The sequence below is a fragment of the Lichenostomus cassidix genome, unplaced genomic scaffold, assembly GCF_008360975.1.
Source record: "Lichenostomus cassidix isolate B80296 unplaced genomic scaffold, HeHo_3.0 HiC_scaffold_43, whole genome shotgun sequence".
In the NCBI taxonomy this organism is placed as follows: Eukaryota; Metazoa; Chordata; class Aves; order Passeriformes; family Meliphagidae; genus Lichenostomus; species Lichenostomus cassidix.
Window position 1 is genome coordinate 4,088,896 of NW_028147635.1, and position 14,279 is coordinate 4,103,174.

The 14,279-nt window shown below is 50.3% G+C and overlaps 1 protein-coding gene across 1 annotated transcript; it reads right to left on the bottom strand.

Moving 5' to 3' along the window:
- Window positions 1-10,335: 10,335 nt before the first annotated feature.
- LOC146421240 (uncharacterized) lies at window positions 10,336-11,873 on the bottom strand. The gene is made up of 2 exons (XM_085047714.1): window positions 11,485-11,873; window positions 10,336-11,296 (listed from the first exon to the last, which is right to left on the bottom strand). The coding sequence occupies exons 1-2, from the start codon at window positions 11,534-11,536 to the stop codon at window positions 10,458-10,460; spliced, it is 891 nt and encodes a 296-aa protein (XP_084903840.1). The 5' UTR covers window positions 11,537-11,873; the 3' UTR covers window positions 10,336-10,457.
- Window positions 11,874-14,279: the final 2,406 nt, after the last annotated feature.

Below are 14,279 nucleotides of genomic sequence, written 5' to 3' on the forward strand. Positions count from 1 at the left end.
GCCTCAGACACCTCATTCCAGTGCTCCAGTCAGAGGAGCCATCCCACCATGGCTCTGTGGGAATGCCAATGGTGTAACACCCATGGAGGCATGAGCACTGGAATGAGCTCTGGAACGCTCTGTCCTTGCTCTCCTTTGCTCCATGTGTGTTTGTGCACAGCCCCTGAGCCAGGCCCTGCAGAAAGTGGATGTGTTGGCTGGAGGATCTGCAGTGCCTTTGCATTGTCCCAGGCATCCCTCACAGCTCTTGGCATGCGACTGGCAGGCTTGGGATGGAGAGGTTCCCTTCCCCAAAAAATCTGGTTCAAAGGCACCTTCTCCACTCTGGCAAGGCCCCAAACAAAGAACCTGCTTCTCCTTCTTTGTGACATGGATGTGACCAGGAAACAAGACGTGCCAAAGCAAGTGCCAAAGCAAGTCAGGGTTCTGGTCTGAGTAACCAAACCCTGACATTGGCTGTGACATTTCCAATGACCTGTACAAGACCACTGAAGGCACCCTCAGTCATGTTGCAGATGCCACCAAGTTGGGTGGCAATGTCCATCTGCTGCAGGGCCAGGAGGCTCAAGACTGAGGTGCCATTGTACTTGCTACCTCAAGAATCTGAGGAGCAAAAGTAAGAGAATTTATTAGAATTAAATTCTGTAGGTTAAAATAGGGCTAGATGTTAGTAGAGGTCTCTTCTAGAATTAGGGATAATTGGATAAAGGCCCTCTCATGCCCTCTTTTCCTGTTTAATTAAGAAACAAAAATTAATTATTAATAAAAATAATTAACTTACAAACTAACTAAATTCAATAAAATTAAACCATACTAACTAGACTAACAAAATTAATTAATTAAACAAGGTAAAGAGTTCTGAAGCTTTTAATGAGACATTAGTTGGTAAAGAAAACTGCTAGGTAGCTCTATTTTTTATGATAGATAATATTATTTAGCATTTGGCCTGGAATATGTTTCTCAGGAATCTGTTCCTCAGGCAGCTGAGCTGTAGCTCTTGCTCAGTTAGAACAGATTCCACAAGATGCTTTTATTGAAATAAAATGATGGAATTGACAAATCAGAAGTGCTTGTTGTTTTCATTGTGCTGTAGTCATTGATTTGGGGGAAACTGCTGAAGGCCGAAGCCTTTTGGTCTCTGGGGCGTTGCAGTGTGTGCTGTGTGGGGCAGAGGAGAAAGGCGCTGCCTGGGGCGGGAGGGATGCAGGGACACCAAGTGCTTGTGACTTGTGCCACAAGGCCTTGGTCTGATGCAAAAGCTCCTTTTCTTGTGTCCACTTCTCCTCCTAGAGAGTTGCCCTGGTGCAGAGATCATTCTGTAGGATCTCTGCAGGGAGCAGAGCTCTCAGCCATGCCAAGGAGATTTTCCAGAACTCTCTGTTCTGCAGGCCAGCAGCTGCCAGGCTGTTTTGTGGAACTTGTTGTGAGGCAAACAGGGATTTTCCTGCTGGACATTGGATCCCACTGGCTGTGTCAGGTGCCTGCAGAGGTGCTGCAGCACTCAAATGCATTTGCAAATGCAGCTCTTGCAGCCTGGCTGAAAATCTCCTGAGACAAGGAGCCTGAGAGGACACGTGCTTGGCCACACACATTGTGCAGATGAAAGCTCCAGGATGCCACAATGTGCCATGCTGGACACTGCCTGGCATTGGTGACAAGGGGGGAACCAGGGCGTGGTGAGCAACATGACTCACTCCCCGGCTTGTGAAGAACAACTATTTATTAATTAACAGCCAAAGAACGGAAGTGTTAAGCTCACTATTTCTCGTGACAAGGCAGAGAAAACAGCACACTCGATGCTGGGCGCTCTCCCTCGCACATCCCAAAGGGCAGAGGACCAGGTGCAAAGCACTGGGTCACTCTTATAGCCTCGCTTATCACACCCCATTGGTCCATTTGGGATCCTTCGTCTCATTGGCTCGTTTGTCCAAATGTGATTGGCTCGTTTCTCTGGTGGCTCCTGTCCAATCACGGTCTAGGTCTCTCCTGGTTGGTTCTCGTCTGATCCAATCCACGTTCTTGATGACATCACCCTCTTCTGTTGGGATATTCTAGAAACATCTTCCTTTATATGGGTGCTTTCATGCACATTCATTTAATGGGTGTGTTTAAATGTTACACTTAGTACAGCATCTTGCCGCCTAGTAACTCCAACATAAGTAATATAAAGAACTTAACTTTATAATTAACCTTATGAACTCATTAACATATTATTAACTCATGGGCATAATTAACTTCAGTGAACTTAAACTCATTTATAGCAGTCCCCCCTCTCATCCTTTGATCAGGCTTTTGCCTGCATCAAGGAAAAGTCACACCAGATGATGAGCCCTTAGCTCCCATACAAACTTCTCAGTTTCTGGTATTTTTCATCTATTTCTTTAGCAGTTTCATCGATTCCCTCTTCCCAATTCTCTTTCATTACCATCAATTTTTCTTGGGTCATCTTTTCTAGGGCATTTTGGGTAATACTTGTTATCATCCATATCATACAGGGGATTACACACAGGAGAAAAATAATACTTGTTAAAGCATGCAGACCAATAAACACTGTTCTTTTTATCCACCCCCCATTAAAGAAATTTTCCCACTAATTTACTTTAAAAAGGGGTGTCCACTTTTGGATGGGCACATGTGCTAGTTGGCAGATGTTATGAGTGATATTCTTAATAATTTCCCTGTGGTCATCAATGTCCATGCAACATTCTGGTGAGTTAAATTTTCCACACACTCCACCCTCTTCTGCCAGGAGGTAATCTAGGGCTAGTCTATTCTGATATATCGCCACCCTCATTTGTTTTTGCTGTGCTGTTATAAGGTCTATTGCCAGGGTGGTTTGATTTGTTATGATTTTGAGGACTGCTGGTAATCTGATAATGCGGTTCAACATATAAATAGGGGTTCTGTACCCCCAAGAACCATCTCGGGCCCAAGTGGCCCATAAGTACTGATGATTCTTTCTGGGGTCAATTGGTCATCTGCCCTCTTCTGAGTTCCCCCTATTAAATCTCTTTTTTGTCATTCTAGTTAATCATAAAGTAGGACTCCCAACTCTCGTCCTTGAATCCAGGGTAATAGAAAGAAAGAAGGTCTAACCACTCCTAATGCACAACTTCCTGACCAATTTTGAGGTAAGGTAGCAGAAGCAGTATCCCCAGGTAACCAGAATAAACCTTTTGGAGCTTCCCAAAAGTTGTAATCTTCCCTTTTTATCTCTTCCCAAAATTTTGAAATTCCTGGGACATCTAGGAATGGATTTACTTATATTGCAATACATTCATATAATCCTTTGTGATCTATGTACACACACCCCATCTTTCCTCCTTCTCTGGACCAGCACAGGTTAGGGGCTTTCGGTATCCACCGGGTATGGCTGCCATCTGTAACTAGGTAACATTTGCATGATAATTGGCCAACCTCTGTGTGATGCTTTGGTCCTTTTCTCCATATACACTCTTCACCAATGGTTTTGGCTCATAATTTCCATTGTCCCCATCGACTTCTTGCAGCTAATACATCTCTTTCCATTTTCATCCACTTTAACACATCTCATGCCCTTAAACTTATACCCTCCCATGGCCACATTTCAGTCATCTTGGTACCTCCACAAATCCAGCAACTGGACACACTAAATTCTTTGCTTATTCTCTCTACCATGTCCAGAAATAGATTTTTCCCATATGGTATCATGCCTTCTTCTTCAACATCCCACACTCCTTTTTTTAGCTCTTTCTATGTGATTCAGTCTTCCACATTTCTACTTTTTGTCAAGCCTCCCTCTGGATCATGCTCGAAACAAATCCATTCTTCTTTTACAGGGCATTCTCCACCCAATTTTTGTTTGCAATTCCCTGTGTTTTCGGTTAGCCAATATGTTTTCCCTTCTTCTTCTCAAGTTCGTAATTCAGGAAGATTGATACACTCGGTGTTCAGATATGTATGTATCCTTACAAGTGACTTTGTAACATGCCCCACATATAAGGGATAATAGCACTTGTCACAGCTTCCCAGGAGGTGGATACTCAATACCCAAGCTAGCCACAGGGGTCTGGCACAGGATATCCTCCCAGCCCTCACACCTATGGGGGCTCCTCCCAAGGTGGGGATAGTTCATCTGGCAAAGGCAGAGCCTGACACAGTCTTGCCCCCTCCATGCTTTCTCTTTATCTGGGTGTGGTATCTTCCTTCAGGACTCATCTTCTCCTTTTCCTGAAACCAGGTTCTTCACAATTGTTTAGGGTCTAATTGTCCAGATACATGGGGAATGCTCTACACTTTTCACTTTTGGTGGCACTTAAGAAAAACACCAGAACCGTGAAATTATTATAATTAACAAGATAAACTGGGAACTTTGGAACAATTGACTCAACTCATAGTGGTTAAATCTTATAATAGAATCTCACAAGCAGTTTTTAAGCATAGAAACTTGATATAGCTCAGTGGTGGTCACAGGGTGGTCAATTCCTTAGGTCTTTTCCACAGGGTCAGCTTCAGACCTCCTGTCTGTCCAGTGACTGACCACTCAGTGGGAGCTGGAACTGGCCCTTTCACTCGGGTGATGTGACTCCAACCCCCCTCTTTGGTTTGGACCGTGGTGTTCATTGCATGAACCTGAAAAGGACCTTTATCTTCAGCAGTTAGCAATGTATCCCTCCAGACTTTGATTAAAACCCAGTCACCTGGCTCAGTTTTATGGATCTTAAAGTCTATGGGTGTAGTTTCGGTCAGATATCCTCACTTCATTAGATCTTCCAGAGTGATGGCAATTGCATGAATATAGTTATTGGTGATATTCTCTCCTTCAATATATGCACCTGTGCTAAAAGGGGCAATCAAATAAGGCAGACTGAACATAGCCTCATAGGGGGAAGCTCCCAAGTCAGCCCGTGGTCTGGCTCTAATCCTTAACAGGGCTAGTGGAATGCATTTTAACCAATTCATTTGTGTCTCTTCCATTAATTTTGTTATGGTGTTCTTAAGTGTTTGATTCATCTGCTCAACTTTCTCTGAGTTCTGGGGATGCCATGATGTATGAAGATGCCACTTTACCCCCAAAGCTTCCATTGTCTGGTGTAAAACCTTTGAGGTGAAATGAGGACCTGGGTCTGAGTCAATGGTATTGAGCACCTCATACCTAGGCATGCCATTCAGCATCAGAGACACCTTTGCCTTGCTTGTCCCCACCTGCCATCACTGCCTCCAGTGTTCTGTTCTAACTGCAATCTGGGGACACTTTCTCAATCGTGTCTCTCAGTGAAAACCATTTAAACAACAAGGAACTCCAGGGTTTCAATTGAAGTTTTTCTTCTTGAGAAGTTTTTTGCACACACTCCAAGAGACTGAGTCTGATGCAAACAGCACCAAAGCCCCACGAGGGTCATTCCAGTCCCTGTGCTGTTGCTGTGCTGCTGAGCTGGGCTGGGCTCCTGGCACAGAGGAGCTCCTGGCAAGCGGCAGCGCTGCAGAGAGACAGCTCTGCCCAGGAGCAGCTCCTGTGCACAGCCCAGCAGGGCTGGGGCACTGCCAGGCCATCTCAGGGACACCAGCAGGGCACACCCAGAGCTCACAGGTGCTCAGCATTGGCAGGGGCTGTGCCATGGCCCAGAGGGGGCTGTGTCATAGCCATGGGCACCTCTGGAGCTGTGTCAGAGAGCCACAGAGCAGCTGTGATGTCAGAAAGGAGCTGTGTGACATCTCAGACTGGGTTGTGTGAGGTCACAGATTGGGCTATGACATCCCAGAATTGGTTGTGTGAGGTCACAGATTGGACTATGACATCCCAGAATTGGTTGTGTGAGGTCATGGAGCAGCTATGGCATCACAGAGGGGACTGTGTGACATCACAGGGCAGGCTGTGATATCGCAGGGTTGCTGTATGACCTCAAAGCAGGCTGTGCAGTTACAGAGTGAGCTGTGTAACATCACTGAGTACCTGTATGGCATCACAGAGTGGGCTGTGTGACATTACTGACTGGCTTGTGACACCACAGAGCAGGCTGTGATATCCTAGAGCAGGGTGTGATCTGTGACATCATAGAGAGGGCTGTGGCATCACTGACTGGTTGTGACTCATCAAAGAGCAGGCTGTGACATCACAGTGTAGCTGAATGACATCATACAGAAAGCTGTGAGGACAGACAGTAGACTGTGTGACATGACAGGGTGGTGACGTGACATCATGGAATGGGCTGTGACATCACAGGACAGCTTTATGTGACCATAGTGAAGGCTGTGTGAAATCACAGAGTTGCCTGTGACATCACAGAGTGGGCTATGACAACACAGGGTGGCTGTGTGACATCACAGGGTAGCTGTGTGAGGTCCCTGAGGAGGTCACTCTGCCCCAGCCCCCCTCACAGTCCCTCCAGACAAGTCCAACACTGCTCATGCACAGCAGGGTCCCCTGACCCCCCAGGTCCCCCCTGCCCCCCAGTGCCACAGCCTCCCCCAGAGGATGTTCCACGAGATTGACCCCCAGAGCCTGACACGGGGACAGGGGGGACAGGGCCCTGGGGGGTGGGACAGGGGGACAGGGACCACCCTGGCAGTGTCCCCGTGTCCCCCAGGACGAGAGCCTGGCCCAGGGCTCCTTCACCCTCTTACGAACGAAGGCTTGAGAGCACTTAAAAAATCCCCAGCAAGGGATCAGCAAAAACCAGATTTAATATTAAGCAACAGCACAGAAAAGTTCCTTGGTAAGAGTCACTCTGCTCCTGACTGCAGAGTTCAGGCACACCAGGGGAAAAAGCAACAACAAAAGCAAGGAAATCCAGGCAATCAAACCAGAAATGACCTGAGAATTGGCACTGTGTGTGTGTGTGACAAAAGGACAGTGAGGGCAAGGATAAAAGGAATATGGCCTAAAAGCTTAACAGGCCTCAAACTTAACAGAACTTAACTTCTATATTAACCTGAATTTATACCTTAAACTTAACAACTTAGCAAAAGAACATCCCTTAGCAGCATTTCACTTAGCTCATACCTTATGACTGAACCTCACTTACAGGCCTAACTCACTCAGATATCCAAGGCACTTCAACGCCTCCCAGAGCAGCATTTCTCCCCCATTTCCAGAGCACAGGCACACGTGTGCACACAGACAGAAAGAGGCAGTGCCAGGGAGCTGTCAGAAATTGCCCTGGAGGGCAGGGAAAGGCTCACTGTGGATGCTTTTGCATCTCCCCAGCAGGCGAAGGGTTGAGCCTGGAGGAGTGGGGGGATGGGCCCAGGGTCCCTCGTTGTTCGGGGATGCCCCGAGTGCAGCAAACGGGAGAGTTCCCGGCTCGGAGAGGCCCCACTCAGAGGGAGCTCAGTGCTCCAGGAGAGCTCCAAGGGGCTCCTTTTGGAGCCCTGTTGATAGGGCCCCAAGAGATGGGCTTTAGTCACAGCAATGTTCCATCCTGGCTGCACTTCGCATCAACAGCTTTCTCTGACACTGTGAGAACAGGGATGTTGTGCCACTGAGGGGAGAAAAACAGTTCCCAAGGCTGCTCCTAAAGAAAGCAGGAGCTGGTTGGACAGCAGCAGTGCCTGGGAGCAGACAGTGTTTGTGATCAGCTGCAGAGGAGCTGAGCCCAGGGGCTGTTGGCCAAGGCTGAGGCCTAACGAGCATTTCTCAGATCCAGGGCTGCCCTGGAAAGGTGGTGGTGGGGATAATTCACACCCTCAGTGTGCTCCCAGTTCCTCCCAGTATTTCCATGTCTGTGCTCCAAGTGCTGCTCACAGCCCTGATCCGTGGGGATGGGAATGTCCCGCTCCCTTCCCGGGGTAGTGTCACACCTGAGCCAAGTGTGCAGGGCAGGACCTTGCCCTGACCCCAAGCACTGTCCCACCTGCAGGATCTGCTTCCCATCAGCCTCTTCCTCCTGCAGCCCCAAGCCCAGGTTGGTGCTAAACAAAGGGCGCTGGCTCAGGGTCATCCCCCGGTGGGGGCTGTGCACCCCCTCTGCCCCCTCCCCAAATTCCCTCCTGGGGGCAGCAGGAGCTGGGTCAGGAGCCCTGTGGGGAGGGAAAAGGGGGTGACACTGGGATGGGGGGTCACACAAGAACCCTGGGGACCCCCCTCACCTTCTCCTGCAGTACCAGGAGGATAAACCCCAACATGGAGCCCCCAAAGCCCAGCAGCATCTTGGGGGGCAGCATGTGGTGGCAGCTTTGGGGGTCTGGGAGGTCATAACTGCCCTAAAACTCTCTACCAGCCCCACAGCCACACCCAGACCCCTCAAACCACCCCAGAGCGCACAGACAGGACCCCCAAACCACTCCCTGCAATATAAATGGGCCCAAAACCCACCAAACACCCTTTCCATCTCCCCCAGTTGACTCACCCAAATTCTCTCCAAGTCACACAGCCCTGACAGGACCCCAAAACTCTCTCACAGACATCGCCAAACTCTCTCTCAGCGCCAGAAATGCCCCCAAAAGCCACAAAAGCCCCTCCCAATCCCCCCAGGATTATCTAAACCCTCTCCCACCCCCCATGGCACTGACCAGGAGAGGTTGGTGGACTGGAACATCCTTAGCTGGGAGCAGCTCAGGCACTTCAGCAGTGATTTGGGCACTTTGGGGGGCACACCCCACATGGGGAGACCCAGGCCAGGGACTGGGACAGAAAACCAGAATTCCTGAACAACAGATGGGCTCAGGTGGACACATTCTGCCAGCACAACTATGAGACTGTTGTCCTGTCTCCCAGCCTGGGCAGCCCCAGAACATCCAAATCCTCATGAATATTCCCCTCAACCCTAAATTCACCCCCAAATCCACAGTAACTTCTTGCAGCTTTGGATCTTTTTTTTTCATTTCTTTATTTTACCTCAGCTTTGGTTGTTCTGACAAGGTGATAAAGGAAATTATTTAGGTTGGAAAAGACCTCCAAGATCATCCATCATTTCTTGATGCCACCAGAAGAAACAATTACACAGCAGGTAACAATTTTCAGGGTGCAACATTAATAAATCAGCTCTTCCCAATGAATTTCAGATGTCAGTCTGACTCCTGATGGATGTTCCTGCGCCTGAGTTTGTCCAGGTGGCCACAGGGAATCAGGAGGACATGGAAGCCACCAGCCAGGTGTCTTCCCAACCTGAGTATGTTAGTTTTGCTTAGCCCAGAACATCAGCAAGCTATCTTTAGCATCTAGGGGAAACTTAGACCCTTCAAAAGCTGTTGTGGTAGGCCTGAAGAAGTGGCTGAAGGGTTGGGAGAAAACTCACCCCTCTGCTCATGAGCTGGTTTTGCTTAGCCCAGATTTTGCTAGTGGGTGGGGAGGAGCACAAAAATGGCTCCTGTGTGTCCTGAGTGAATGTTCTAGAAGTTTTCACCATGTCCAGCAGAGCCAATCTCTGATGGCTCTGAAGATGATGGACATGCTGCTGGCCAAGTCTGGGTCAATTAGAGATGTTGGTTATACCTCTGTGATATCATGTTTAAGAAGAAATCAAAACAATGTGAGCAAGCACTTCTTTTTAGACAGAGGATGAGGAGGAGGTGAGAATATGTGAGGGAAAACAGCATGGAGACACCAAGGTCAGTGGAGAAGGTGGGGGAGGAGGTGCTCCAGGCACCAGAGCTGAAAATCCTCTGCTGGCCATGGTGAGGACCATGGTGAAGCAGGTTGTCCCCCTGCAGCCCATGGGGTCCACGAGGGGTGCAGAGATCCACCCACAGCCCGTGGGGAGGTGCTCACGCTAGAGGAGCAGGTGGATGCCTGGAGGAAGCTGTGATCCAGTGGGAGTCCCAGTGCAGGGAAAGGCCTTGTTCCTTGGGATGGAAACAGCCTGGCCTGGGCTCAGAGCTCTGAACCCTGTGGACAAGAACTCATGGGGCAGCAGATTCCAGCAGCTGCTGCTCGAGAGATTGGACCCATGGCAAAGAAGTTTGCAGAGGACTGTCTCCAGTGGGAGGGACCCATGACTAAGCAGAAGACTCCTCTCCCTGAACAGCAGAAGAAATTTTGGTCATGGACTGACCAAAAAAACCCATATCCTGCCCGCCACAACCCCCTGTGCTATTGGTGGGAAAGAGGGAGGGGGGTGAGCAGAGAAACAGTGTATTAAGAGCTTATTTTTAGTTCTCATTTGCCTCCTCTGACTCTGTTTAGGGTTAGGTTACCAATAAATCACTTTGCAACTTTAAGTACTCAGACTGTTTTACCCTTCAGTGCATCCTGCCCGCTTCATTATCTCGACTCATGAGCCCTGTCTTGTGTGTGTGTTGTGTGTGTGTGTGTGTGTTAGGGGCTTTTTTTTCCCTCCCCTCTGCACAGCTGCAGCAGGGGAGAGAAGAGAAAGCAGATTTCATAGGTGCCTGGCATTTAGGAAGGATCAAACCACAACACTGGGTCACTGGCAGTGTGGGTCACCAGGGCTCTTCCCAATTTGGGTCCTACAATGGGGGATGAATAAGGAGCAGTGCATGAAGCTCTTCCCCCACTCGGGGCACTCGCAGGGCTTCCCTTAATGGTGCCTCTCTTGGTGTCTGGTCAAGTTAGAGCTCTTGGAGAAGCCTTTCCCACACTCGGGACACTCATAGGGTCTCTCCCCTGTGTGGATCCTCTGGTGGCAAATCAGGCTGGAGCTGTGGCTGAAGCTCTTCCCACATTCCCCACACTCATAGGGTCTCTCCCCAGTGTGGATGCGCCGGTGGGTGATGAGGGTGGAGTTGCGCTTGAAGCCTTTCCTGCAGTCAGGGCAGTGGAAGGGCCTCTCCTGTGTGTGAATCTGCTGGTGCTTGAGGAGATCTGAGCTGGTCTGAAACCTCTTCCCACACTCGGAACACTCATAGGGCCTCTCCCCTGTGTGGATCATCTTGTGACGGATCAGATCGGAGCTCAGGCTAAAGCTCTTCCCACATTCCCCACACTCATAGGGCCTCTCCCCTGTGTGGATCCTCTTGTGACGGATCAGGTGGGAGCTGTGGCTGAAGCTCTTCCCACATTCCCCACACTCATAGGGCTTCTCCCCTGTGTGGATCCGATGGTGGTCCATAAGGTGGGAGATCTTTCTGAAGCTCTTCCCACATTCCCCACACTCGTAGGGCTTCTCGGTCTCATGAAGCTTCTCAGCAATCTCCAGCACTGAACTCCAGCTGAAGCTCTTGCCAACTTCCTGGCACAGGGTGGGTCTTTGCTCTTCAGAGCACCCTGGGCTGGGTTTGCAGCCCCTCCTTGTGCAGCATCTCTGGGGCTTTTCTTCCCAGTTGGATTCCTGGGTCATGGAGCTGCTCAAAATGGCCTCTTCCATGAGGTTCTGCTGCAATGATTTCTCCTCCCTGGTCTCTGCCTTCAGCTCATTGCCTGGGGCAGAAAGGACAAGGAGAGGATTTGGGATTTGCCTCTGCGCCAGAGGGAAGGGGAAGGAGATCCCCCCAGTCCATCCCCAGCAGAACAGAGTCAGCAGCAGGGTTGTCCTGCAGCCAGGGGTGATGCTGGGCTGGGAGATGGAGGAGAAGAGAGCAGGAAAGGGGCAGTGACTTCCTCCTCACCTGCCTGGCTGTCCCTGGGCATCTTCCTCTTCCTCGCAGCCTTCTCCTCCATCCAGCCAAGGTCTGGGAATGGGAAATCCTGGTTTAGGGGAAAACAAGGGGTGACTTATTATACATTGTCTTTGAAGGTCACCCTTTCCGATTGCATCTCTAGAAGTCATTAGGCATCTGAGGTCCATAAAACCCTCCAGATCACAACAATTCAGCACCAAAAACACTCCTAGCAGTTCCCTGTCTCTGGTCTGTCCACTTTGGGGTTCTGGGCCTCCCCACTGTGAGGGCTGCAGGGGTCCCATGTATACTGGGGGTCCTCACTCTCCAACATCCCCACTCTCCCCAGACTGCCGGGGGTCCCAGGAATCCCAGGGGTTCCCCCTCGCCAAATTCCCCATTCTGGGGGTCTCCTCTTACTGCAGTCCTGCTTAGGGAAGCCTGGGGTTCTGGGGGTCCCAGGGATCCTCTCTCCCGTCTCTTTCCAGGCTGCCAGGGCTCTTGGTGGTCCCCCCTCTGGGAGTCCCCATTTGTCAGAGACTGAAATAGTTCATGCCTCAAACATTGATATAAAGTTTTGCTCATTAGAACAAAAACTGTATAAAGAAGCCACAATCAAAGAAGCCTCCCTGAAGATACCTGACTGGGACTTTGGACTGAAAGTCAAACTGCTGAGATTAGATAAAGGGAAACCTATTGTTCAGTCATCTCAGGCTGAGGGAAAGGAATGCATCCACAAAGGCCAAAGCCACCAGCTGCTCTGAGAATCATCCCTGGCTGAGTTTGGAGTGAGGGCAGAGCACAGCTCACAGAAGCCAGGTTTCTGTGAGCACAGCTCACCTCCAGCCGACGTGGAGGAGGTTGGGGGTGCATGGTGTAACCTCTGGTCAGAGGCAATAAACACACATCCTCCGTTACACAAACTGTCCAGCTGTGGAACCCCCAACCCCACAAGCCACATCCACGGGACTTTCACGTGAGAGGCAGCTGAGGGGGAGTCACAATCCATCAAAGACCCCCAAATGCTAGGCCTTGCACCACAGGAGTGCACGTGATGCAAGCAGAGTCTGCTGCTAGAGACTGCCCCCTGCCCCGGGGGGACATGCCTGGACATTGCCACCTGGCCTGAGTCCATATTAACCCATGGCATTCTGTGCTTTCGGGGGACCATCACCACCGAGAAGAGCAGCTGGAGAGGATCAATGCAACATTGTTGGGATCCAGGATGGTGATATTTTCTTTATTCTGTCTCTGTCACCCTCTTTCTGTCCCCCCCACCTCTCTTCCTACTTCTCTTTTCTCTCTTCTTCACTCTCTCTCTCTTATTTATAATCAAATAAAACTCATACTATTGACTGGCATATGGTCTCATTTGCACCTTAATTCGGGCACAGGTATTTCCAAAGAACCTTCCTTACTGGACTATAACACCATTTTAGGGTCCCAGTGGTCCCCCCTCCAGGCTGCCAGGGGTTCCCCAGCTCTGCTATCACCCCTCTAAGTTGTCCCCTCCCATGGCTCTCCCGGGGGGCCCCAAAACCAGTGTCCCCCATCACCCCACCTCCTGTCAGGGCCTCTGCCAGCACCGCTATCAGGACCCCCCAGAAACACCTCCCAGGGACCCCCCAATGTGTCCCTGAGGAGCATTGTAATCAGTAACCTGACTGGGGTTACTGAGCCCATTTGGGAGGAAACTGGGGACACATTGAGAGCAACTGGCATCAACTGGGAGCTACTGGAACCATGCTGAGGGAGACTGAGACCACAACTGGGGCAACTGGCATCATGCTGGGAGAAACTGGGACAACACTTTGGGACACTCACTGAAACTGGGACCATGCTGGAGGCAACTGGGAGTAACTGGGATCATTGTGAGGGAACTAGAACCTTACTGGGGCAGCTGGGAGTGCCTGGGAATGACTATGAGCATGCTGAGGGCAACTGGGATATACTGGGAGTGTCTGTAACCAAACTGGGCAGGCTGGAATCACACTGGGAACAGTTGGGACCATGCTGGGGACAACTGGGAGCAAGTGAGAGTATCTGGGACCACAGTGGGCATGACTGGGAACCTGCTGAGAGGGACTTGAACTATACCAGGGGCCACTGGGATTATACTGGGAGAAACTGGGAACAAATGGAACTATGCTGGGGCAACTGGGATCATACTGGGATCAGAGTGGAAGCAGCTGGCCTCATGCTGGGGGACACTGGGATCACACTCAGATGACTGGAATCTTACTGGGATTTACTGGGAGTGGCTATGGGCAACTGGAATCATGCTGAAGGTAACTGGGAGGAAGTGGGAATGACTGCAAGCATGCTGGGGGCAACTGGGATATACTGGGAGAGACAGGGAGACATGGGGATCACACTGGAGACTACTGGGATCATGATGGAATTGACAAGGAGCAACTGGGATCCCACTGGGGGCCACTGCCATCGTACTGGGAGGGATTGGGATCACACTGGGATTATAGTGGGTGTCAATGGACTCTGACTGGGGCTTACTGGGAGCTACTAGGCCCACGCTGGGAGCCAGTTGGGGATACACTGGGAGCAACTGGGAATGACAAGGTGCATGCTGCTGACAACTGGGATGTACTGGCAGTGACTGGGATAATCCTAGGGACAACTGAACCATGCTGAGGTAACTGGGAGTGCCTGGGAGTGACTATAAGAATGCACATGGCAACTGGGATATACTGGGAGTGTGTGTGAGACCATGCAGGTGGTGGCTGGGACCATACTGGCAGTGATGAGGAAAATGGAACCACTCGGGGCAGGGGGGCAACTGGACTCAT